Below are 26,572 nucleotides of genomic sequence, written 5' to 3' on the forward strand. Positions count from 1 at the left end.
AAGTTTTATAGTTAGCAGGTGTAATTGTACAATAGTGATACTTCAAGCAAGGACAGATGCTATACTGAATGGTTTGAGTTCTTGTGCTCATTTAGGGTAGCTTCTTCTTCATATTCGTGGTTTAGGCTTGTTTCAGCAATTATAGAAGAAAAAATTCTTCTACTGGAAAGCAGGAATTCACCTGGATGTTGGTTTTTAAAATATTCAGTTTTACCTTTAATCATTAAAATGCACAAACTCAATTGAATTCCTGTTTTGAGATACCACATTTTGAAGTTTTTTCCTCCCAAAAAGGCCTTCTAAGGCCTTTTTTCACTAGACAAACTTTCTGTAGCTTGGTGGAATCATATAATCGTTTTTTAGTTTCTGTGTTGTTTTTTTTTAATTACTAAGTTTATTTAGTGTATACTTTCAAAAAAATGTGTATAATCAGATCAATATCTCATTACAATTGTAGATTAACTACCTTGGTGTTTCAGCCCAGCACCATCCTGGTTATAAATTGTGCTGCTGTTAACAGTACCCCTTTTCTTGTAGTAGTACTTACTTAGTAATTTTTTTTTTTTTTGAGCAGCAAGATAAGCATGAGACAGGCTTAAAAGTAAACCGGAGTGAATATTTAACAAGGCTGTGAATCTAGATTGCATTAGTAAAATGAGAAGCCTAGAGTGAAATAATTTCAGTACTGCAAATGTACAGTTTACTGACTGAACTCGATACTTGTAATAATTAAAAATATGTTTTCTGAGTACAGTTTGCTTACATCAACATGAAATTACATTAATTCTCTGCATTCGTACCTCTTGGGAAAATATGCAATATTATATTCGATGGGTAAAGGGATTTTATTTCAAAATGATCTAGTGTTGAATAGGGTTGAACTTAGAGTAAGTGTTGAAAACTGTATTGTTTGTTGAATTATACAAGGCTTGGTAATTGCTTTTATTCTTTTATCTTACATATTTAAAGCAAATTAATGCACTTTTTCCATAGCTTTCTGTAAAAGGTTATAATGACAAGCAACATATCTTGCTCAAGAAGATCATTGAGAAAATGGCTACTTTTGAGATTGATGAAAAACGATTTGAAATTATCAAGGAAGCGGTAAGCTACAAAAGAAATTTACATTTTGGACTAATTTAAAATTGAATGCATTGCTCAAAATGAAATCTGAGGGCCATGATTATCCACAGAAATGCAGACTGAAATTCTGCCTCATTGGGGCTGCAGAAGCTTTTTTTCTTTTGTCCTTTTTGGGGTCATGAGTTCCCCAGAGCATTTGTATTACATCCTTTGGCTAAAAGTAACTAGCCCTGGAATCTTCTTTCAGTTGGTTTTTCTTATGAAGGATTAAGGCATTACAACATGCTTTGGTAAGAGTAGAAAATTAAGGGGGGCAGTAGGGGAAATGTTAACTTTATATCCTGTTTTACAATTTGGAAAAGCCCAATGGGATTTAGCCATAAAAGAAAGGGAAAATGGATGAAGGAGGAAAGGAAGTGTTAAGAAGATTTGCAACAGTTCTTCCCAGACGTGAAGAGGAGCTCTGCTCCTTGGTTAAGATCCTTTGGTTCAAAAGTAATGAGCTGGTTAAGCACATGCTGACTTCTGGAAGTCTCAGTTCCTAAATTTAATGACTGATCTATATATATGGAATGTAAGTTAGATTACTTTTTTTTTTTTTTTTTCCTAGCTCCTGAAGTAAATTTATGAACAGTGATTACATTTGTTAAGGCAGACAAGACATATAATTGTTCTTCTGGTGCTTTCTTTAGAGCAAGACAGAGGTAAACCGTCGACCAAAGGAAATGAGCAAATTGGATAGTGGCACTCATAGCAATGAGTTGTAGTGGAGGTGTAAAGGAGGGCACAGGGATTAGACTGGTGTTGGGGGACAGGCTGACTTCTGGCCCAGAAAGCTTGCAGATAGTCTGCAGTAGATAAGAGAGCTAGGGCTGCAGGGAAAGTCACTCCATTGCTTGCTACACTCTTAGTTTAGTCCGCTGCTGCTGGCTATTTTTGAACAGGTGACTGGCCAAGGCAGACAGCAGGGCTATCTTTAGTTCATTATTATTTAGTAGGAAATTCTAGGCAGGTGGGCATCAAACATGAGATAGATCTGTTATAATAGCACTTAGGCCTTTCTGTACCTAAGATACATTAATCATCTGAAAAGTTTTAACTGGATGTGACAAATGCTAAGGTAAAAAACCCAACCCACAGGTCTGTGAATGATCTGTTTTGGATTATTTTCTTTTAATTTCAGATGTTTCCCTGATCATCTTTACAGTTTGCTTGAACTCTGTCTTGGTATCATGCATGTTTTATCATTTTATCGACTTGTGTTACATAGGCCCTTTGTGTATGTAAAGTAAGGACAAAATATGAAAAAGTCATATTAGATGGGGACATTGCAGGTTTTTCTCCTTATGTCTGTACCTAACAGATAAGGGAGATACCAGCTTCTGGCTTCTGTTTGGAGAAGGATGCATCCTCAGCAACTTCATGCCCGCTGTTTCTCGCTCATGTGCCCTGAAATGAGTTAGTTTTCTCCTGTACTGGAAATGATCCCACCTTGCCAAAACTAATAGTTTGCACTTTCCAGTTCCTCTGGTAGAGGAAAAAGGTTTTGCTTATTTTGTAAAGATGCAGCTGGACTACAAAAAGCTTATTTGGGGAAGCTCACTGATTATTCTGTCATACTTCCTATATTCAGGCAAAGAATGCAAAGAATTTCCCAGACGTTGCTGTATTTTTATAACCAAGTCTGCCCAGGGAAGCAACTGGGAGAAAAATACATTTTCTATTAGTGATATTCCCCCACCCCTGGACCGTGATCGTAGAGTGTGTATTTCCTGGGTAGAGCAACTTGATCTAAATAGTCTAACTGCAATAATTTAATTTCCAGTCATTACTTTTATGGGGAAGTTTGATTTCATGCTCGTTTCCAGTATATTAATGGTTTGCTTAATCCATAGGTTTAGCAACCCACATTACTACTAAGGTAGTTTAACACAATTTTTTAACAGGTCTAACAAGGAAGACAATTTTTTTGACATTTAAAATGTATCTTTTTAATGATACACAAAGTTGAGAATACAAGGTTAATGTTTTATGCTTAAAAATAGAGTTCTATAATTTGAACTTAATTATGTTTTTTTTTTTTTTTAGTACATGAGATCACTTAACAACTTCAGGGCTGAACAGCCTCACCAGCATGCAATGTATTATCTCCGACTCCTGATGACAGAAGTTGCTTGGACCAAAGATGAATTAAAAGAAGCTCTAGATGGTAATGTTCTCTGAGCTATTTTTTTTTTCCTTACAGAAAATGTCTTGTTACTGAACTAATGAGGAAGAGGAAATTTCAAACGAAGAGATTGAATTGATTTTGGTGATAGCTGAAGAACTCTTCCCTACCCTTATGTTACTCTTTTACAACAAAGGGCTGTTACTGGGACAGCTTGCAAAATATCTTGTAATACCTTCTTGGAATACACCAAGCTATTCTTTTCAAGAGGAAGGTCTAGCTTTATATTTATTTAGGGGGGTGGATTTGGAATATACATCCATAGTTGTTGCAGACAGACACGTGCCATACTGTTTGAAGTTGCAATGCTGAAAAAAAGATAGACTGTATAGGTGCCCTGAGCCAGCTGCACAGGGGTGTGTGGTTTTTCTATAGGATTGCTCCAGGATAGAAGTAGAAATGTTTAGTTGTATAGTATCTTGAATGATTGCAGGTATGTCTGAGATTAGCAGTTGTGCCAGTGCTGCCTGTGAAGTCAATGATAAAACTAATGCTGTTTTTCATGGCAGTGGGTTCAGCTATATGTAGGTCATTCCTTTTTTAATGACTACTGATTTTTGAAAGAATAAGAGATTTTCTGTTCCATAAAGTTGTCATTATAAGATTAATGCTATTGTATTCAGCATAAGGATGGCTAAAAATGGAGTGCTGGAAAGGAATGTTGTCTACTTAGCACTGCTGGAAATCTGCTTGAAATACAGGGAGCTTATGTGTAATTTTTTTTTCCTCTTTTCCTCTCTTAAATTCAATGTGACTGTAATCTTTTGCACTATTAATAAGCAATTCTAGAAGCAAAAGTCAATATTAGGATTATAGAAAAATAAAAAGTTCATTTGGAGTCAGGGAAAAATGTGGAAATTAATTTTTTACTGGTGGTCAGTTACCCCTCTTAAGAGAGGGAAAGACTGGTAAGCATGGTATAGGTTTTTCTCATAAAAATCTGTTAGGTATGTATGCATGCCCCACTGAATATAACTGAGTGATCTCATAATCTTGATTGAATTTTTCTTTTCAAAACTTCTGTGAGATAAAGGAGTATTGTTAGTTTTTATTTTAGTTGAGAAAAAGACAAAATGAGAAAATGGTTTAGCGATACAGTATGGATATTCTTGTAGCGACAAGGGAACTAAGAATGGAGATGTTGAATTTGGGATGAACACCCTATCAGTTCAACCATCCTTCCTCTCTTATTCCATTGATTCTATACATTAAATTGTCCTTTGCATTATATATGAAAACTGCTTTGCAAAGACAGGTTAGCATAGGATGTGTGTGTATGTGTACCCTGAGATATATTGCAAAAATTATGTGTATTGTTAGTTACAAAGGTACTATCAAAACAGCATATTGGAGTTGAGGTTCCTTTTTTAGTCTAAATGGTAAATGCACAGTCTGCTTCTCAAGCGTTGTAAACTACATGCTGCCTGTTTAGTTCATCACTAAAGCTTTATCTTGGAACACCACCTGAACGATTGCAACTGTTTTCTCTGGAGATTGTGTGTTTGCTCAGCACAATTGGCAAGAAGGCTCTTTTTTTTTTTTTTTTTTCTCTTTTTTTTTTGAATCTGGGTCAAGACAGTATGTGAATTCTAAGGAAAACAACCAAATGATGACTGCTGCTATTTAGACCTGGAAATTTTCCAGTGTTTCATTTTTAAGGAGAGATTCACTTTTTTATGATAATGAGTTTCTTCTCCTCTAAGAAATGCGCTGTATCTAATGATGAGTTAGGTGTTACTTAATGTAAAAACACATGTAATTGATCTAACTGTCTAAATATCTATTCTAGATGTCACTCTTCCCCGCCTCAAGGCCTTTATAGCTCAGCTGTTGTCACGGTTACACATTGAAGCTCTTCTCCATGGCAATATAACAAAACAGGTTGGTGTGATACTTCCTTTAATAAAACAATTTTTATTTAAAAGCAGCATAAAAAATGGAAGATTAGTTGTAATCTTCTCAGGTTAATCTTCTCTTAAAGCAGTTTTGCCAAATGTGGTTTCATAATTTGACTTTGTACTTTTTTATCTTTCTGGGAGTATCATAGTGTTATGTTTTCCCACCTCAGATTTATTAGGTTAAGTGCTGCCCTTGTATTGCTCTTGGAACTTTAATGAAAAGCAACTTATGATCTAAATATTTTAAAGTGTGTATTGCATATCATTACTGTGATGTGATCAAGCTGCATAAGGAATGATGTGCTGCAGATCCTGCTTTTCTGTTTAAAAGTTTCACACTAACTAGCAAAGACTTAAGAATCCAGGATTGTTCCAAATGAAGTATGTTGCACAAAGCTAAACAGGAATGGTGGGCCATAAAAAATGTCAGCTCTCACTTGTGTCTTTTTGGAAGTAAAAATCCCCAAACTTTTGTTCTATCTTACATTAAAACAGTAATGGTTTATATTTGCATAAGAAATTTAAGCAAATATTAGAATATATGTACCAAAACAAAATCTAGTACCTTTCTTAAACATTTCTGCATTCTTTTTTTGTAGAACTGGTATAGCAGTATTTCTGTGTTTAACCAGCTTTTGATACTTCACTAGAAGATGTTATAAACACTGCTAGTGACTGTTGAATGTATGGAGAAGAAAGATAACTTGCAAGGAGGGGAAAAATAAAAGGATGAAGGAGCCAATAGCACTGGATACACAAAGTTTTCTTTCACAAGGATGTCTCTAAAATATTTTTTAAATTATCTTATAGATTATTTTTCATGTGGAGGAATGTAAAAAATATTGACACTTTTTTCCTTCCTTATTTCTTACACATCTGTATATGAAAATCAGTTCCTTATGAAATATAACTGAATGACCAGATTTTTTAGATTTCCATGACGATGCAGTCATAGCAGAGAAATACATTTTTTAGTTGGCATAATGGGTGGCTATTGAAGAGTCCTGCAGCTGGAGAACTGGGAGGGTTGTACTGTTATGCCCATAGCTGTGTAATGTTTAGAAATGATCTGCAAACCTCCCTGAACAGATGCAGGTAGGAAAACTTCTCTGTCCTTCAGTGCCTGTGATGTGATCATCATTGACAAAGCTCAGAGACCTGGGTCTAAGAATTTTTTCCAACTAAAGTGAAATCAAAATTTACGGACTTTTGTGACACCTTTCAATACTGAAAAAATTTTTAGTGACTTTAGGAAAAATTAGACCTATCCAGCAGCTTAAAATTCCCATTTCTTCTTGAATTAATTTAATTCTGGTATTTTTTCTTTGAATGTTCCTTTTATTTATTTGCTGCAAGTGGATGAATAGTAAACTAATCCAGTGCAAAACATCTCTCTGAACAGTCTTGTGGTAAATATTTTGTTTTAATATGGTGACCTGATTGGAAGAATATATAGTACTTTCCTCTAACCTTTCAAACTGTGTTTTGTTAGACCTTCAGTCTTTTTGTCTTTGATGTTGGGTGGGGCATCTGTTTATTAAGTTTTCAGACCTTTTGTATGTTTTTGGTAAGATCACTTGTGTTACGAGTTTGTGGCAGTGCAGACTGAAAGATTTTGGCTTTCAGCTAAAACTATTTTGTAGCAAGTTACTGTAATTCCATTATGCAGGCTACAAGAACATACAACCCTTAACAGGTAAAGCTTTTGAAGTTAAATCCTTCAATGAAAGCAATGGTTTTTAAAATTTGTTCACTGCTTATCGTTGTTTAATTATTATTATTTTAAGACATCAAATACAAGAAAGGGTCTGGGAAATGAGTACTAATACTACCAGCATATCAGTGGCATGCATGTTTGAACTTAATCGTTAATTCGTTTTCTTAAAATTCCATCTGCTGAGATGTCATTTGCTTTGCAAATATACACTGTAGATACCTCGTTTTCAAACTTTGAAAGATGAGTACATCAAAGTGGTGAAAGGAAAGGAAAAAAAAAAGGCCATTGAACTTTAATTTCAGAAGTGTTAGGGAGGAGTAGAGGTAGTTAAACAAGTAGACAAGGTGAATGTAAAAAAAAAAAAAAGTAAAAAAACCCACCGCAAAACCCTTGTTCCCCAACCCCTGCTTCCTCTCATCTCCTTAACTTCTACTGTATTTTTATTAAATTATAATATCCCTACTTTCTTCTCTCTCTCTCTTTTTTTTTTCTTTTTCTTCTTTCCTTTCCCCCTCTTATGTCACCATCAATAACTGGAAAGTCTTACCCTGTTGTTAGGTACAGAATAACTAATGTCCATTAAAAATCCTTTTTTGTTTTCTCTTCCAGGCTGCATTAGGAATTATGCAGATGGTTGAGGACACTCTCATTGAGCATGCTCATACAAAGCCACTCCTTCCAAGTCAGCTAGTGAGGTACAGAGAAGTGCAACTTCCAGACAGTAAGTTAAATGATTTATTTAAATTTTTAAAATGCATATTAAATTGAAATTCTCTTTGCTAATGGCATTTTAAAATGAATATTGCTCTGTTGCTAGGAGTTTGTTTTGAAATCAGACTTACTCCAAATTATTTTAAACTTCAAATTTAAAAATATAATCAAGGTGTGAGTTTTGTTAATAATACTATACACTAATATATCATCTTTCTGGTATACTTGAAAATTAATTTGATTTCCATTTTAATCTGTGTATCTAAATTGGACTGCTTGGGAGCTGGAACTAGATGATCAGTAAGGTCCCTTCCAGCCCAAACCATTCTATGATTTTGTGATTCAGTCCGAGTTCATTCGGTATGATTTATGGAAATAAGAGCCATGTCCCACTTCTTGCTACACATAGTATACATATTTGAATAAGAGCCATCCTTTGAGCACTTTCGAGTATTTATTGACCATTCAGTGAAGGATTGTCCTAAAATGACTCTTGCTTTTTAAGAAAACTATAAGCTTTCACTCAAGTAATTCGGGGTTTTTTCTAATATAAATCTGATCTCATAGTGCTTATGTATGATTTTTCTTCTATTGTGAAAAAAAATAATCTTATATATAAGAAAGGAGGCTTAAGGCATTGCTGGGAGTTACACAGGAGTGATGACATATATAGCTACACAGCCAAAGCCATTTATCCATAGCTGATAATCAGCCTGTGGAAACTTACTATATACCAAAGAAGCTATTGGTATTGACAAATTGTCTTTAGAAGCTATTTACACAGTAGAAGCAATGCAGAATTCCACTCTTGTTCCAAAAACATTTGTTTGAGGAGAAGTAGACAGTTTCAATTTACTTGCCAATTTGCTTGGGCTATGACATTTCAATGTGTTAAAATAATCTTTTCTGTATTTGTTTCAAGAAAAGTATGCTGTTAGTGGAAATTCTGCTTTAATAGTCCTAGACCATTTATTATAGCTCCATTTCACAAGTGATAGACCATTATCCTTTTACTTGTGGACAATAACAATATACATTTTTATGAACTTAAATATTTTAACTTTGTCTTTAGGAGGTTGGTTTGTATATCAACAGAGAAATGAAGTTCATAACAATTGTGGCATTGAAATATATTACCAGACAGACATGCAGAGCACTTCTGAGAATATGTTTTTGGAGCTCTTTTGTCAAATCATCTCAGAACCATGCTTCAATACTCTGCGCACCAAGGAACAGTTGGGTAAGTTTCCCCACAGTGATTAAGTGTCTGTATACACACATGTGTGCATACTCACGACTTACATGAGACATGATGAGGTGTTCTTTCCCTGCTTAGTGAATGCCATTTAAAGGACACTTGGTAAATGTAAACAATTTTAACTGCTGATGACTCAAAGGGATGTTACTGTGCACAGACTCTAAAGTGAGAGGAAGCAAGCATAATTTTTAAGATAAGTCTGAAATATCTGAAACCAACTCTGGCTTAAAAAAAAACTTGATCACTGTACAGACAATTTCTTATTTAGAATTTTTGTCAGAAGGAGATTAGATCAGTTTCCCAAATTTCAGATCATCTTAAAGAATCAGTGGTAGTTTAGTCTTTTCTGCTTGTGATCCTACTTCCAGGTACACTTGATGATTCATAAGCCCTATCTTAGGGATACTGCTGTATGGGTAATGGTAAGCTGCCTTGTTGCTAAAAACCTAAATACATTTCAGGCTTTTTAAGAATACAGCTGTTCACCTATAAGTACAAATAATTGTTACCTGAACCAGTAAGACTTGAGAACTGGTAAGGTTGTTCCAAACAGGGTAACAAGGAGAGACAGAGACTTTGAATGATGGCTTGCATGACTGAAATACTGACGAGGAGGAGTACAGTTTTTCCAAAGGTGAGAGGCAGGAGAATGTCTCAGTGTGATGACTATGAACTACCAGGAATGTCAGGCAAGATGAACCCTTTTGTGAGCAGCTAGCAGAACCAGCCATACCATATTCATCATGGGGATTTAAACTGTCTAGATACCTGAGAAAATAGGGCTGGACCTAGGTTATTTACCAAGTTTTTGAAATGTGCTGGTGGCAGATTTTGTGTAGAAGTTGGAGGTAACAGCAAAAGAGAAGAGGGGGAAACAATAAGGAAGAACTTTATTTTTCCAGCACTGTGTAACTGCCAAATGATAGAGTTCACAAGACTTAGGAGGGGAGACAGTTGAAGTACCAGCAAAATTCAGTAAACTTTATGGAATTGTTAATAAAATCTCAGAAAGCTAAGGGAAAAAGAAATTCAGGAGTTACCAATTCACTAAACAGCAGAAGCAGTAACAAGAACTCATTCAATAAATGCTTTAGCAGTATGAGAAAAAGGAAAAGTTAGCAGTAGTGGAACAAAGTGTCAAAATGTTTTAGGATGGCTTTGTTAGTTTTCACTTAACATGTCAACTGTGACCAGATGATTTCCAAAATAAATACTGGTGATCAAAGTCCGGCTGACCTCTGAACAGGAAAATAACAGATTAAAGCTTGTTCAGGTAAATTAGAAGCTTTTAAAGAGTTCAGGCATGATGAATGCTACATTACATCAAAAAAACCCAACCAAACAAACAAAAGAAACCAAACCATAGCAAAACCCAAAACAATCAAAATCATGGAATCTTGGAATTGGAAGTCTTATAACTGAGAATTTGCGGATGATAGATGAAAAACTGGAAAAATAAATATGGGTGAATGCTATATGTTTCCTTAAAAAAGGAAAGAGAAGAGCAGAGCAGTGAGCTTAATTTTGATTCCTGGAAAACATGGAATAAGTTATCAAACCAGTTCTGAATTGATAAAAGTTAAATGAGAGACTACTACTGAACAAACTCAGGTCAAACGAACCTAACTTTTTTGTACAGACTTCGGCTGTATGGATGGAAGTGGTGATGTCGTAGGTCTCTCTTTGATAGTATGAAAGGCACATAATATTCTCAAACAAGCTAGAGAGAGCGTCTAGGTGGAGGTGCTACACATTTGGATGCAAGACTGTTTGGAAGGTCATGACTGGAGAATAGATAATAGTTCTTTTGAAAAATGGTGTTCTACAGAGCTCTATTGTCATCCAGTGCTTTCTAGTATTTTAATCAAAACTCTGGATGATAGAAGAGTGAATGTAGTTACTAAATCTTCAGATAATACCAAGCTGGGAGAGGCTGCAAGTGTGTGGAAAGATAGAATTAGAATTCAAAATTAGTTTGACATTTTGGAAACAGGACTTGAATGAAGATAAGATGCGGTTTGGTAGGAACAGTTTGGCAGGTATAATCAATGGCACAGATACAAGCTAGGAAGCAGCTGGCTAGGTAGCAGTTGTACAGAAGACAATCCACAGGTTGCAGTGGATCAGAAGCAGAACATAAATAAGTGGTGTCGTACTGCTGTGAAAAACATTGGGATTTATAAATGGGAGCTTCCAAGATGCACACACAGTAATAGTCCTATATCGTTCATGTAAGGACTTTGAAATACTTACCTGGTTTTGACATATAAGCATCAAGCAATTATTAGAGAGCTATAAAACAACATTGAAAAGACTGAAATGTGACAGTTTTGTTATTATAAGAGGAGGGAAAGACCAAAGAAAGGCTTAGTGGTTCAGATAAGCAAAAGCTGCAACAAAAATGAAGGGAGTAATGCTTTCTTTGTATCTAATTGAAATAGTGGGTTTACATTGCAGCAAAGAGAATTCAGGTTAGATATGATGAAAAAATAATAAGTTCCTAATGTTGAGTCTAATGAAGCAGTAGAATGCAGCTTAATTTTGAGCTACCTAAGCCTGATGACAGAATTCCTTTTGTTCTGTCTTGGTCTGCCTCATCTCCTCCTTGCCCCTCCCCTGAACTGATATTTACCTTGTTGAAATAAAGATGTTTTTAAAAAAAATACCGTGGCATATTTTGAAAACCTGCATTATTTCCTTTATAATACATAATTAAACTTTGCATAAAATTACATTCCTGCCAAATGTGCCACGTTTGGCAAACAACACTGGAACAAGGGACTTCTTTTAGTCTGTGACTATTCTTGTTTTGCCAAGGTTACATTGTGTTCAGTGGTCCACGTCGGGCAAACGGCATACAAGGACTGCGATTTATTATCCAGTCGGAAAAGCCACCACACTATTTAGAAAGCAGAGTTGAAGCATTTTTAAAAACTATGGAGAAATGCATAGAAGATATGACAGAAGAGGCCTTCCAAAAACACATCCAAGCTTTAGCAATTCGTCGTCTAGACAAACCAAAGAAGCTGTCTGCAGAATGTGCTAAATACTGGGGAGAAATCATTTCCCAGCAGTATAACTTTGACAGAGGTAAGACAAATGATAATTCCTTTAAAACTGGATGCTGTAGTTTGGCTACACTTGTGCCTGTTGAGTGTCATATTCGTTTGGGAACAACTTAAATTTTTACATAGCCTTTGCATAATTTCATATAGGTTTTGGATTTGTGTCCTCTAAGTTGTATTTCTTCCTTCTTCCCTGAGAAAATACCTCATTTGTGGAGCCTGTGCTCTCACTGCTGTGGGAGCCGTTAGTAATAGAGATTAGCGTGCTCCCTAATGCTCAGCCACGTGATGGGGATTGGTGGATGTGACCTTCATTGACTTTCCGTTCTTCCCCTTAAAGTTCATTGAGACATAGAGTAGGTCGAGGATTGGAAGTGATTTGAATGCAAATGTTGATGTCGCATAAACTCAAGTTTCTTTCTGTGATGTTCAGCTGTCTGTATTACCTACATGCCTAACCCTTGACTGAGATTCAGATACACTTTGACAGTCCTGACAGTGCACACATTCACATGAACCCTGCTCCTCTTCCCACTGTGCAGTTCTTTCAAGGGAGTGGTGGCAGAGGCAGCAGGTATCTCAACTGACATGTGGCCTGCCTCAGCTTAGAATAGGCTTGAAGAAACATAATTTTTTTTTCCATCCGTGATACTTTGAAGATTATAAACTTACAGAAAACCACATGAGATCCAACTTGTAGTACTATTACTGAAAACGGACTGACAGTTATTTACATTGTGATCCTACATAGTATTTAAGTTGTGTTTTTCCATTTTTCATCATTGTTTGAAGATTTTTAATCTAAAATGCTGAGATATATTAGTAATATAGTTTCTAACGTAAAAAAACCCCAAACAGCTTTAGGTAGAGATCAGCATTTCCTCACGTTTTCAGGTCTCGACTCTTTATTCAGAGCTATAATTTTCCATCTTCCTCCATAATATACTTCCTACATAAAACTCACTTTGTATCCTGTGCTTCTCTTCAGCTTTACATGCACAGTATTGAGCATGTAAATATCACAGATTTCCACAATAGCAAATACAGTCATTTTGGTTGACAATGATTAACTGAACTGGTTTAATAATAAAGAGTTTTGAATTGTTATCTAGCTTGGTCTCGAGAGAATGAGAACTGCTGACAAGGTTTCATGCCTAAGTATAAGGAGAGGCTCAGGAATTTAGCCCATCAAGTACTTTCTGTGTGTCCGATGAAACAGTTTCATTTTTCTCTGCCTTAAGTGTTTCTGTTTTTACTATACTTGGATCTATATTTCCTCTCTGGAATATCTGACTGCTAGCTGTAGCCATATCTTTAATATCTAAATCCCACTCAAGTTATTACTTCCCTTGATTTTTATCTCTTTAATTCCCCTCTACCCACTAGTAATTTTATTTCATTAATAATTCTCTTGTCAAAATCAGAAATTCATATTCCAGCCTGAAGAAGTAAAGGTTTTTTTTCTTCAGGTTTTTACATTTTTATTATGACTACTTTTATGGTTTTGCTTAAAAATTTTATCTCAAATGTAATTATTTTTTGTTGATTTTTCAAAGATTTATTTTCTCCATGTAGAACTTCATATTAATGACTTATAGCCTGCCTCACAGACTTGTTAGTTGCATTATTTGTTCTCTTGCATGCACACATTTCTTTCTTGATCTTCCTGCTAAGAAAAGCAAGCATGCCTGCAACAAAAAAAAACATTCTGGCTTATGCAGGAATGATATTTCATGATTAGTTCATTAAAATTTAATTTATATGAAGCGATGTAGCTACTGAGACACATTGTTTCCAGATACCTCAAAGGTTATTGTTACTTAACAGGTATGACGTAGGCACTATTCCTTACATTTATTTAAAAGTACATCCTGCCAAGGTGCATCCTACCATCCTGTTCCCTAACTGTGAATAAAAGGCATCTATAATCAGGATGCGTTAGAAGTGTGTAACATTGATTTGAAGATAATATGTAGAAGTAGGAGTGTCTTTTTTAGCTACTGAATAACGTACAGTGCAGTCGGTATTCTTCAAATGCGCACTTTTTTTGGTAAATCAAGTGGACTTGCTGAAGTAAAATATTCTGCCAAGCTTCCAATGATACTTCTAGTGATGCAAGTATTAGCTTGAAAGTTAACAGTGAAAGGCTTATCATTTGCAGTCAATTACAGCATCTGCATTTGAAAGAAATATACTTTGAATAAGTAGTGTGCTAATAACCAACTACAATTTGCAGACTTGTTCTAATTTTTGCTATTGTTGTGCAGATAACATTGAAGTGGCTTATCTAAAGACCTTGACCAAGGATGATATTATACAGTTCTACAAGGTAATTTAGTGATGTAGTTGGAAAGGGCTGTAGATATAACTGGATGTTATTTGTGTGAACTATGAAAGCATATAGTTATGCCTGTTTTAGGTAGATGATATGATTGATGCAGATACCTTAATAATAATAATCTTGTTTCCTGAATCTGACTTAGTTTAATGGCATCTAGCATACTGTAAAATTTGTGGAGAAGGATTGGTTTTTGTTACGGGTTTTTTTTCTTCTTACCAGCTCTTAGTCTTCTCTTGTCTCATTTATCCTTCCTTTATGAATAAGTTAGGCAGAACAAAGGAGCAGCATAATGATGCAATAATTGTATGTTGCAGCTCAGCATGAAGTTGCTAGACAGATATCTAATATAAGCAATTGAAATACTAGGGGTGTGTCCCCCCCGAATAAATTGGGCCTCATTCTTTTCATTTTGTAACAGTTTTCATGGACAGTGATAATTCACTAGATTGTGAAGTGTACGTAATATTTTATTACTTACAGAGCAGCTAATAGCTCAGGGAGTACTTTGAAAAATAATGTAGATATATATCCTTGGAATTCATTATTGGATGGAAAAAATTCTGCCCGTGAAGCAGCATGTGTATGTGTGTATCTGTGTGTTCTTGTTTTTCTTTCTTAGAAGGGGGCTAGTGTTATTCCAAATAATTTCTCTTTTGTATTCAGTTTTATTATTTTCACTATCCAAGGTCATTTTTATATTAGCATCTATTTTTATGGGACAGTCTTAATGCTTAAAACTGGTTCTTATTTACATGGCACAGTGAACACTTAACATTTTAGTCTTTTTTTTTTTTAATTATTATTATTAATAGTATGATAGCATGGGTGAAGATTGCAACAAACTTAGTAAATGGAATTCTTGTAGCCAGCCATCGTTTAATAAATACTAACTTGATTCACATTCTGGTTTTGTAGAATTATATACTATTTTGCTTACACTAATGCTTAATACATGATTATCCAGTATTCCAGAGCAGAAATAGCTGGCTAGATTGGTGAGGTAGTCCAGCTGAGTTAAATAATTGTGTTCAGGGTGATACGCTTCCCGAAGGCCGCTAGGGATTGAAAATTCTGCAGAGATTTTAGGTTGCATTCCTGATAATGTGATAGTTAATGGCTGAATTTATGTTACTTCCAGTTTTTCTGAGTCCCAAACAGTAGATAAATTCCTTAACTTGTTTGTAAAATAATTCAAAGTACTGTATGGATGGCTCTTAATAATATTTGAAGTGACATCCCAAAATTCATCCCTCATTTTAAAGCTTAAATTAAATGCTTTCATTCTTCTACTGTTTTATAATGTCTGAGTGATACTTCCCACACCTGAAGGACTTGATGTTTTTTACTGTAGGTGCTGTTGGCAATAGATGCTCCCAGAAGACACAAGGTATCAGTACACGTCCTTGCAAGGGAAATGGATTCCTGTAAGTATTGTGCCGAATATAGCATTTCATCAATTCCTGTTCAAGCAAGTCCTAGTTAAAGACAACCATGTTATGTGATACAAATGCACTGTAAGAAGAACTCAGCCCTGGAGTTTATATATGTTTCAGAGGAAAAAGTATTTCTTTTTACAGGTTTTCTTCACATGGGTGCTTCAAATTTTCTGATTGATGTTTGTGACAAAGTTCTTCAGCCATTCTGAAGTGTATCGATACTAAAACTTGGTATCTTAAACTAGCACCTAGTTCTTCAACAGGCTATTTTAAAACAAACTTAAAACTCTGTAATAGTCCTACAGGGAAAAACAAAATTCGGATTTGCAGTTATCAATACAATGTGGTTTGGTTTGGGTTGGTTTTTTTCCTGACAAGCAATGAATGGATCCACAACTTTATTCAAGCACTGCTAAAGGGAAAAAACCACCACAAAACAACCACCAACCAACCCTCTGGGAATGCAAACATTATATTTCAACTTGAGAAAGTTGAAGTTTATTCAGGTTTTATTTTCAAATAATCTAGATTAGCTGTGCATTGTATACTGTGGTGTTCTGTGTTAGAATTCAAGAAGGAAAAGGTTAAAAGTGTTTTTCACTAATATAAATAAACAGAAGGGAAAAACCTCTATGTTGTTCTGTGCGGATTTTGTACCAGTTTTACTGGACTTAAATTCCAACAAGTAACTGGTTGCAAAATCAAGACTATTAAAGGCTTGTCCATAGAACAGAAAGAAGCAGATAGCTGTGTGCCTATCATGAAACACTTCCAGTCTCAGAATGATTGATTTTTTATGGTACTGTAGAATTTGTAACTCTGCAGCTGAGTAAGGAAGAATTGCTTCAAAGCATCTTTCCAGTTTTCATGACTAGTCATTGCTAAGTAGAAATATTTCTAATAATTTTCCTATCTAGAGAAGACTTTTTAAAGTCGAATAATTATATTGCCAGAATGGTTTAGCATTTGCTTGAAATACTATCTTCCTAAGACAAGGGTGAGCATGGGAGAAAACCTAACAAGTGGTTACTCTTACAGAGATTACAGCAAGGTATTCTCTCCTACTTCTCAGTTGTAAACCATTTAATCTGGCAAGTGGCCTCTCTTCTGCCGTGAAAGAGAAATTGGAACTTTAATGTGTTTTCTGTGGCTCCAAATGAGCATTCTTCCAAGAGCAGGTGGCCATCCTCTAGAGAGTAACACAAAGGAGGAAGGCTAAAAAGCTTCCCGGAGAGAACCCTTCCTCTGGCAGGCAGACACACCGTTTTCTGAGAGTGGAAAAGAATCGGAAGCAGTAGAGTAGAAATCTTGGATTTAAGGAGGGTGAAGCACTTGAACTCCCAGGGTGAAGGTTAGGGTTGAAATTTGAGTATGGATGTAGGAGGCCAGTTTAAGGAATTTAAGACTAGAAGTTCTCATGGACAAGTAGATTGGATGCAGGAAAAAGTTTTGGGGGAACTGGAGTAGGGCATGCGTGGGGATGGGCACGGAAGGCTTGGGGTTGCTATCCAGAATTTCGGTACGTAGAGTAACCCTCACGTGTCCATAGGCATGTCTGCGCTAAAAGGTGTGCTGTTGTTGCATTGCTCTTGTTGCATACACCAATGGCATTTACTACTGTTCTCAGAATCCATGCTGAAAAACAATGTTAAGTATTCATGGATCTGTAGGTTAGCAATTTTTATTTCTACATTATAATGTGTAAGTAAAATGAATAAAAGGCACTGCCCCAGCACATGTTCTCAAGTCAAATCATGGATTAAGCTCTTTGTATTGCTACAGACAGCCGTGGATATAAAAGCAAAATCTTCAGAAAATCTTATGTACAGATACTTGAAAATTAATAACCTGTGATACCTCTTATAAAAGAAAACAGTTTATTATGTAAAGGTACTGATTAAATTACGGTCCTGAATTAATTTTGCTGATGTTAAATAGGCCCTGTTGTTGGAGAATTTCCATGCCAAAATGATGTGAACCTGGCACCAGCACCACCACTACCACAGGTAAAAAGAAAAAACACACAAAAAATCCCAGCCTGTATTCTTAATATGGAAGTTTAGTATTATTAAATATAATATAAAAAATATATTTATGTATAATATGTATAAAAATATAGGGAGAAATGAACTCTTTAATTTCATGCTGTTATGGGGCTGACATTTCAGCTGTTTTCCACATGCATTGTTATCCTTAATAACAGGGAATTTTCCTGATTTTTTTTTTTTTTTTTTCCTTTTTAACAGTCTGTCTTGTTACCTTTTGTTCCTTCTAGTCCATTGAAATGAAAGCTAATAGTAGTAGTAGAGTATCTACACTGTGGAGTAAATACAGATTATTGTCTGGAAATACTGATTTGTATATGATCAGATGTGTCAAGAGAAAGATGCATATGCATCAACAATTTTATCATCTTTGTTAAAAACAAACAACAACAACAGAAAAACAACCCAAACCCAACAACAACAAAACCAACTATCTGGTCATTATCTTAAAGCTTAAAATATTAATGCATACTTCTGTCAATGTGTAACCTGTGGAGGAAGAAATTTGACAAATTCTATTCATAAAAGTATTATAGATTTCACTTTGTGGTTCAATATGATAGCACTGGACCTTAAATGAATTTTCTTGAAGAAGGATGGTAGAGTTTGCCCCAGCAGATAATTAACTTTTCACAATGCAATAGTAAGTAGATTTGTGTTCTTATTCAGAAATAATAGGCGAGGTAATCACCATGGGTGGAGATTTCTTTATGAATTATATGTGGCTGTGTTAACCATTATGACTGAAATATTTAAAAGTTGCTTTGTTACTGCAACTAAAAATAATAGCTCATTGAATTGCTATTGTTTTTACGATCTTACCTCTGATATTCAAAGAGTAGGTGGGATGTTCTGAAGTAGAATTTGTAAATGTAAAGACAAGCTCTGCATTTACTAAAGTTCCTGCCATTATTAGTAATGCAATTACGGCATTATAGCTGTTGTTTTAAATTATCTAGAGTAAATATGAAACCATTTATTTCATAAGAAATAACACTATATTTTGGGGATCTTGTAATAATGAAGCATGAATCACTAACGTAGAAAAGAGCAAGAAAGATGTGCATATGTAGCTGTAGCAAAAGTTAAAATAAAAGCAAGGAATTTCTCACTTTTCTGATCAAAGATATTGAGCAGACTTTCTCTTGCGTACGCTTCTTTGCAGCCAAGTGTGATTGAAAATATGACAGAATTCAAGCGCAGTCTGCCACTGTTTCCACTGGTGAAACCACATATCAATTTCATGGCTGCAAAACTGTGAAGAACCCCAGTGGATGAAGAAATGCAAATGATCAGTACTGACATGGTTTCAGGGGACTCCACGATGAACAAAATTATTAAACATCATTAGCATAAATGGTTCTGTCCGTTATGAAAGCCCCAAATTACTACTCGGTTCATTTGACATTAGCTGTGTGTTAGGAATAGAGAGCATATAAAAATCAGTTGTGGTCATGTGTCATTTATATAACAGACAACCTGTTGAAAACCAAAATCAACTGAAACAATAATAATAAAAAACTTGTAGATGCAGTATATTTTTAAAATAGTATATCCCTTCACTTCTTCACTTTGATAAAATAACCTTCCAGAGCAAAAAAAATGGCTTGAAATATCCTTGTTACTCCTGAAAAACAGCGTTTAGTACCCAATAATTATCTTATTGGGGGCTGGAAAAGGTGAGAAAAGTAGGTCCTTTTTGAGATGGGGTCAACAATTTTTCTTAAAAATAGGGACTTTCACATTTTTTTGAAGTGACGTGTTGAATGATACTTTTTTAATTGATCCTTAATGCAACCAACATGTTTTCTATTTAAGTTTTATGAAGACCAGGGTGGGGGGGGGGAAGGAAATTTGACAACGCAGTAGTAAGTGAGAGGATTGTCTTAATGAGCATAATTGAAGACACGGGCATGATTTTAATCTTTCTATACAGATTTGGGGACATTTTATATTAAAACTAGTAAAATGCTGGAAACACTTTAATAGTGTATCTTACTTTTGTTACCAAAAGTATTGTCCCAGTCTCTTGATACTGTCAACATTCTGTTCAGTTTTTCAGTGTTATTGTGAATTGTTTCCATTTGGTATATAAAATACTTTATTTGGTGTCATTTTTTGTTTTCAGTTGTGCGTTTACTGGTGGAGAACTCGAGCTATTTTGCCTCATTTGTTATGTTAGGTGTAAGTCCAGCAAAGTACTTAATAGTGCAAATAACTTGAAGCACACCTTAGTTCTTGACTCAAGAACAGGTGAATGTCAAATATGGGCCCTGTAGTGAATCAGATACATCATTCTGATACATCTGCGTGGGTCCTTGTCCTTCAGGAAGGCGTTGGGACAGGGCAGTACTGGGTTAGCAGTACTGCTGTAGCACAGGCTGTGGTTTAGGTTGCATCACAAAATGTTTGTTCCTACTTCTTTTAAAAAGGCTGCGCAAAACCCAACAGGATCAAGAGTTATGCTGAAATACTGTATGTATATATATCCATAATTTAGTAAACTGGGAAAACATTCATGGTAACTAATCTTCACCAAGTTTACTGGCTTCTGCAGAGTTGTCTTGTACTTGGGACAGTCCCCAAATACAAAAAGGTAAGGGAGCATCTTACTAATGATGTTCTCCTACCTGCTTAATGCATAAAATCAATAGTAATAATTCAGACAGGAATAGAGTACGCAAAGCACCGAAGATATAAAATCTGTTCATTGATGGTGGTACTGTGAGTTTGCTTCTTACTGAAAGAACCAGAAACTAAGGCCCTGATGTGACACGCATGTTGTCATATGTCAGAATCCCGATATATTTGATAGGGCTGTTCTTCTCGAGTCAGTGTTCTTACACGGGCTTTGAAGCCAAAATAAATGAATGGTTGCCAGGGTAAGGGCCTTAAGTTGTGTTTTATCTGAGAGTCTCTTCTAATTGAATAAATGCAGTGTATTTAAAAGTTGTTTAAAGCCTAACAGTACATGTTTCAACATATTTTTAATACATTTTTTGATAATTTGTGATGTAACCTGTTGCCAAAGAAGGGCACTAGCATTTTTTTGTAGCCCAAGAGGAAAAAAATTTAAACATATTATAAGAAAAGCAGTAAAGGTGTCTCTGCTCACCACATTTTTCATGGATCCTTCACATAAAATGGGCTTTTTACCCTCTTGCATTTCACTTTTGTTTATAGTTTTCCTTTAGTAAAAGTATTTGTATTATAGATATTAAAAATTTTGACAACATATTATAAAAATATATATTTTGGGATTTAGTATTTAAACATACCACTCTTACGGTGAATAAAATGAAATGGCTTCTATCGTGTGTAAAAATAGATATATATATATATATTCATGGAAGTACTATCAACTCTAATTTTAACAAATTATATAAATAAATTGGAATAGCAGTGTATTTAATACAAGCTCACAAATCATGTTTTCCAGAGAAAAAAAATGCAGAATTTCAAAGTTCTGTGACTGGATGTGGAAACCCATGTAGTTTTCCAGCAACTCTTAATTGATTTTAAGTGTTCTCCAGCATTTTACAGTTTCTGAGTTTGATATAGCAGTAAATTTTGATAAACTCAGGCATACTAATGGGTTCATTTTAATGGATCCAAAGCTGCAGTGTCTACAAGCAATAAAAAACTACCTAGAATACACTGTAATTCAATTTTAGTGCTTGTTAATTAGTTTATGTAAGAAACCATAAATTATTATTACATAACTGTAATTTTTGCAAGTGCTATTTTAAGCAGTTGATGTGGAATTGGGTGCATGTGACACAGCCAGTATGACAGAGTGCTAGAGTTATTCTGTTTACAATAAACAATCTGAATTTAATGTTTGGAGTTCTTAATTTGTTTCATTTCAGTTTTTTGCATACTGGTAATGTTACATCTATCAGTCTGTGCATGTTTTTTATTATACAGTGTTTTGCTATCCAGTTGCTTGGACTAGTTACTAGGCTGATACAGCATTGCTGGAAAAGTATTCCCAGTCACTTTCAGGGAAGTTTCAGAGGACTTCCCTATGTAGCATCCCACACCTTTTAAGGTAAATCCATCTGTGTTGCTCTCTGAGTGTATGAAATCTTAATAATATAAAGGTAGAAATATTTGCACAAGACAGGATTTTAATTATCAAATCTGAAAGTGTAATTTCAGAGCAGTGCTGCAGCCACATTGAATTGTGCCTAGCGCAGCTTTACAGTGTCGCTTTTGAGAAATTACTTTCCCTGATCTTTTTTTTATGCGTGCCAAAAGATTATTTTTCGAAAGGTTAGGAGTAAGTGTGACTGTTAGAACAGTAAATAGTGTCAATTCCAAATTCTGACAGTGCAAAGATAGAGGTCAGCAGGTACTTCTGCTGTTCCTAATGGGGCTACTTGAAGCAATATTTGACAGTTAGCAACATTAAGAGACAGGTTTTGTCCTTGGCATTGGGAAGAGTGGTTGGTACTCTCGGTGAAGAAATAAAATGCCTGCAACCCACCTGGGAAAGCATTTGACCCTGACATCAGGGCTCTCTTTCTCCACTCCTAGTTGTTAGGGATTGGTGTAAATCTTGACTCATTGGCTTTGTCTTTTGCAAAAATCAAGCTATCCAGATTGATTGTAACGCTAGTAGTATGTGAAATCTGAAGTCCAGTTCAAAGGAAGAAAGTGTGTAAGGCCAAAGGCTCAGCAGAATGGGAAATGTCACAATTAAACCAACTTGAACTCAAGCATCTAAACAGAATTTAAGGTTGAAAATATTTATGGTTTCTTAAATATCTGTAAGCCACCCCAAGGCTGTCAATGGAAAGTGCAGCATTAAGGGATGTAGGCACCACACTGCCGAGCATTTGCTGCTGTTAACTTTGAGGACTCCCTCTGCAGTGATGCAATGCAAAATTCTTACAGTTCTTGGCTGTTTGTGCAGTGGCTGGGGGAGGATACACAGCTCCAAGTGGGCTTCAGGTTCCTGTTGCACTGAGCAAGGAATTGACTGGGCTTGGCCAATGGGAAACTCTAGTGAGAGGCGTCCAGGTTTAAATCCCACATCTTTCTGAGGATCCATCACCACCTCACTGTGTGTTAGCTGTCCTTCCTTCTGCTTCAGACTTCCATTACAGCTTTTCACTACCTGCTCGGCTTTCCTTTCAAGAAGGGGGAGTAAGGAATCGTGGTACTTCTGTAGTGACTGCCAAAGATAATGTAAACTTTTCACTGGAGCAGCAGCAGCTAGAACTCAGGACCCCCCTTCCAGCCCTCCCCTCCACCCGTACGCAGAACTGGGGATCCAGTGGTATGTGTGGGCTCATACATGCACATAGTCTTACTCTGATTAGAAGAGATTCCCTTCAACAGAAGGGAATGAGGAGGTCCCCAAGCTATGTTACTAACCTCTGGGAAGTGGGGAAAAATAGGCTAGAGAAAATTCTAATAGAAGATGGAAATTAAGTTGATTTTTTTGTTTGTTTGGTTTTTGTTTTTGTTGGTAACTCGCACTAACCACTGAGTTGTGGTGCAGAAGAACACGCTTTTTATATGAAGTCTGTTGTAAAGGATGAACTCCTGTGAGGGCAGAGATAGAAGACAACTGCTTGTGACTTCCAGGGAGATGTAGGAGATTGATACTAATGCATTTTACATAGTTAAGACTGAATCATTTCAGAGCATGCGCAAAAATGGTATCAGGGATATCAATGTAGAAAATGTGGGTGTGTAAAAATGTTAGTGAAAGCTGAGACTGGGTTTTGAAGATCAGAATTTTGGACGTGATGCCTTTTAGTGGTCTTAAAAATTTGCTGAAGAATGTTGAAGAGGTGTGCTTGATAAGGCAGTGCTGGAACTGGTTTAAACTACCAGAAATACGTAATCATTTCACAGCAGTAGTGCTCAAAAATGGTTCATTTGGTATTTTTCAGACATTCTAATTTGCTTTGGAATGAAGTAAGTTTAGCAGGGCAGGTTTCAACCCAGTTGATTATTTGTGCATGTGTGTAGAAGCCAGGGAGGTTCACAACAGATTAGTGCCCATCGGTGCTCTGGAGTCAGTAAGCTGTCAGCAGGTCAACATTTCCCCACTTTATCTTTTTGTCATTACAGTAACTTTTAGGTTGCCTAACACTTGTGTGTTCCAAGCCTTCTGCAGTAGTAGGGGAAAAAAAGGTGTTTCTAACGACCAATTACTGCAAGGGAAGTTCTGTGTGTTGAGATACCAGTATCATTCACTGGCACATACCTGTTAGGGGTGAATCTTCAGGAATCTGAAAAAAAATCTACGCAGATAAATCTGCTGTTCACAGATTTGATTAGTGTTAATTTCCAGATAAAAATGTAGGAAAACAACATAATTGTGACAATTCTGCAGCATTAAGTGTGTTTTAGGAACACAGGAATCTGTGTGGCATCTCCACAAGCTGATTGTTCAGTTCTGATGCTCTGTGTGTCACCTTCCGAGGCAGAAAGCTCCGGTGTTAATCTCGCATTGTGTCATGTTTCTCTGAGCAAGGTGAGGTTACCCACTGTTACATCAGCCAAAGGTGTCATTGATGTCCCTTTAGCACTGGGATGCACCGGGTGTGGGCTGCATGGGTTTTCTAGGATATTTTTTTCTGTGATTAGAACTTACCTTCTAATCGTGGCAAGCTTTATCCATAAAATTATACAAAGATGGCATTTACAGTATGTCTGAGCCTGGAGAGCCACACTGGACTGCTGCTGAAGCTCAGCCAAGTGGGAGATGGAAGCAAGTAGGACTGCTTCAGAATTAATTTGAAAACAGGTGCTACTCAACCGCAGCAGGAGACTGATCTGCTGTTGTATGCACAATTTGTTTTTATTGCTGTGAATAATCTAATAAAAATGTACCTTATGCAGCCTTTTCCTGGAAGTGGGAATATTTAAGAGTGGAATAGGTTGTAGGCTTGATGTAATTTGAAGAATGTATATACAAAGAACGCTTGTAGTTTGGATTTTACAATTGAATTTAAGTGTCAGTAATCATTAGTTTAAAGATGTGATGAATGTGAAAATACAAAAGATTGTATTAAGCTCAATGTATACAAAATGTAAGTGTGAGCTGGGGTGCTTGCCCACACAATGAACGACTTAATAAAAATAATGTTGAAATGGAAGATAATGCTTATAAATTGAAAGCAACTAGCTGCATGCCATTTTGCACTTGTCTGATAATCATGTCTATCCGTTATGTCACTGTGTATAAGTTACAAATTCCTGTGAAAAGGGGTCATGTGTTATGTCTGTAAACTACCAATGCACAACTGTGGTGCTGTATAGCTAATAATTGTATTCAGCTTTTTAAAATGTTGAATTGAGTAATTAAGAGTGCATACAAGACCTTGTTTTCAGGACAATTCGTAGTGTCTGAACAATCGTAAGTTTCTTTGAGCTCTGAAAGCAACAGAATAAAAGTAGGAGAATCTCATTAATTTTTTTAGCTCTACATTCTCTACCAAACAGACAGACAGACACACACACAGAGGCAGTTGAGATAACTATTAATTTCAAATTAATGGAGATAATAACCAAATACTTAAGCTGGCCTAACAACTGGAGTAAACGTGTTGCCTTGTGGTGTGTTGATGGGCCTAGATTATAAAATGCGTATCTTAACAATGGTTTGGCATAGACTGATTAGTAATTTCAAATAATCTTAAATACTATTGGAATAGCTTAATAGTCCTGGAAGTCTTGTAACATTCATGGGTTTTCTTTAATTTGAGTTCCGGATGCAGGGTCTCTGTCTTGCATAGAAAGAAACAGAGTCCTATAGTTTAATAGCTTGTTGGGGTGAGCTTTAATTTGGCAATGTTAGATCTTCTGTGACAGAAATCTGTTACAAAGGTGCTGGTGTAGCTGCCTCGCTATTCCCCAGGAGTCACCATCCACCGTGCAAGCAAATAAATAAACCCCAAGATAATGTGTCTCTACATTTGTAAAGAATGCATTTGCTATGTAATAAATTGATCGCTTTCTCTTTAGCTAAAGTAAATAATAGACCTTCTCAAAACTGTGTGGAAAGATGTAATATTTCTGGTTGTGCAGCAGCTTAGGAAGAGGTAATTGTTCAGAAAATAGACTGCAACACAAAATCAAAACAGAATGTAGACTTAACACTTTTTCATTAAATAAGACTATAAGGGATAGTACAATCAGCTTAAACCGTTTTACTTATTCTGTTGGTAATTTCTGGTTTATTGAACATTCTGAGGTGCCCTCGTAAGTGATACCGCAGCCGTACTGGCCACAGCGTGCGCAGTCCTGGTAGCCGGGTATTGCAGGGGAGAGACTGCACGGTTTGGGAAGGTGTGAAGGGGATGGATGGTGCTACAGCATCTGGGGACCGACAGCAGCCTGTCGATCGTGGAAGCTGAATTTAGAATGTTTCTTCCTGGTCCTGACGGTGTGAATGGCTGAGGGCAGCCGGAGGGAGGGCGATCCCGTTGTTGCTGTCCTCTCCCAGTCTCGGTGCCTTGGGCAAACGGTGAGGTTCTGTTCCACAGCAGTTCCAGTCTCCTACTCACCTGATCTTTCCTTTTGTTCAAGATATTATTGTTACTACCTTTTCCATGACAGAAAGGACATTTAAATATATCTCCTCTTTTTCAGTATTTATAGTGCGCTAATTAGTGCCGTTTCCAGCCAGTTACCTGTGCGGCCAGGCACCAGCTGGGGGTGCATGTGGGGAATCACCTGCCCCATCTAGTCCTGGTCTGCGGAGTGAGCACCAGGACGGGCTGTTCTGGTCATGGTGAAGGAGAGACTGAAAGACCTAAAGCTGAATTTT

At 36.2% G+C, this 26,572-nt stretch overlaps 1 protein-coding gene across 6 annotated transcripts in view; it reads left to right on the plus strand.

The window, feature by feature from the left end:
- IDE (insulin degrading enzyme) overlaps nucleotides 1-25,214 on the plus strand; it is a 70,103-nt gene extending 44,889 nt beyond the window's left edge. For all 6 annotated transcript variants that reach the window (XM_080403588.1, XM_080403589.1, XM_080403591.1 and 3 more), the window contains 10 exons: nucleotides 994-1,104; nucleotides 3,172-3,292; nucleotides 5,100-5,191; nucleotides 7,535-7,646; nucleotides 8,709-8,876; nucleotides 11,712-11,984; nucleotides 14,227-14,288; nucleotides 15,652-15,724; nucleotides 17,675-17,742; nucleotides 18,947-25,214. In XM_080403588.1, the coding sequence (XP_080259714.1) occupies nucleotides 994-1,104; nucleotides 3,172-3,292; nucleotides 5,100-5,191; nucleotides 7,535-7,646; nucleotides 8,709-8,876; nucleotides 11,712-11,984; nucleotides 14,227-14,288; nucleotides 15,652-15,724; nucleotides 17,675-17,742; nucleotides 18,947-19,042 (1,176 nt within the window). In that variant the 3' untranslated portion in view covers nucleotides 19,043-25,214. The remainder of the gene's footprint in view (nucleotides 1-993; nucleotides 1,105-3,171; nucleotides 3,293-5,099; nucleotides 5,192-7,534; nucleotides 7,647-8,708; nucleotides 8,877-11,711; nucleotides 11,985-14,226; nucleotides 14,289-15,651; nucleotides 15,725-17,674; nucleotides 17,743-18,946) is intronic.
- The last annotated feature ends 1,358 nt before the right edge of the window (nucleotides 25,215-26,572 follow it).

This window comes from Falco punctatus (genome assembly GCF_963210335.1).
Source record: "Falco punctatus genome assembly, chromosome: 9".
Taxonomy (NCBI): domain Eukaryota; kingdom Metazoa; phylum Chordata; class Aves; order Falconiformes; family Falconidae; genus Falco; species Falco punctatus.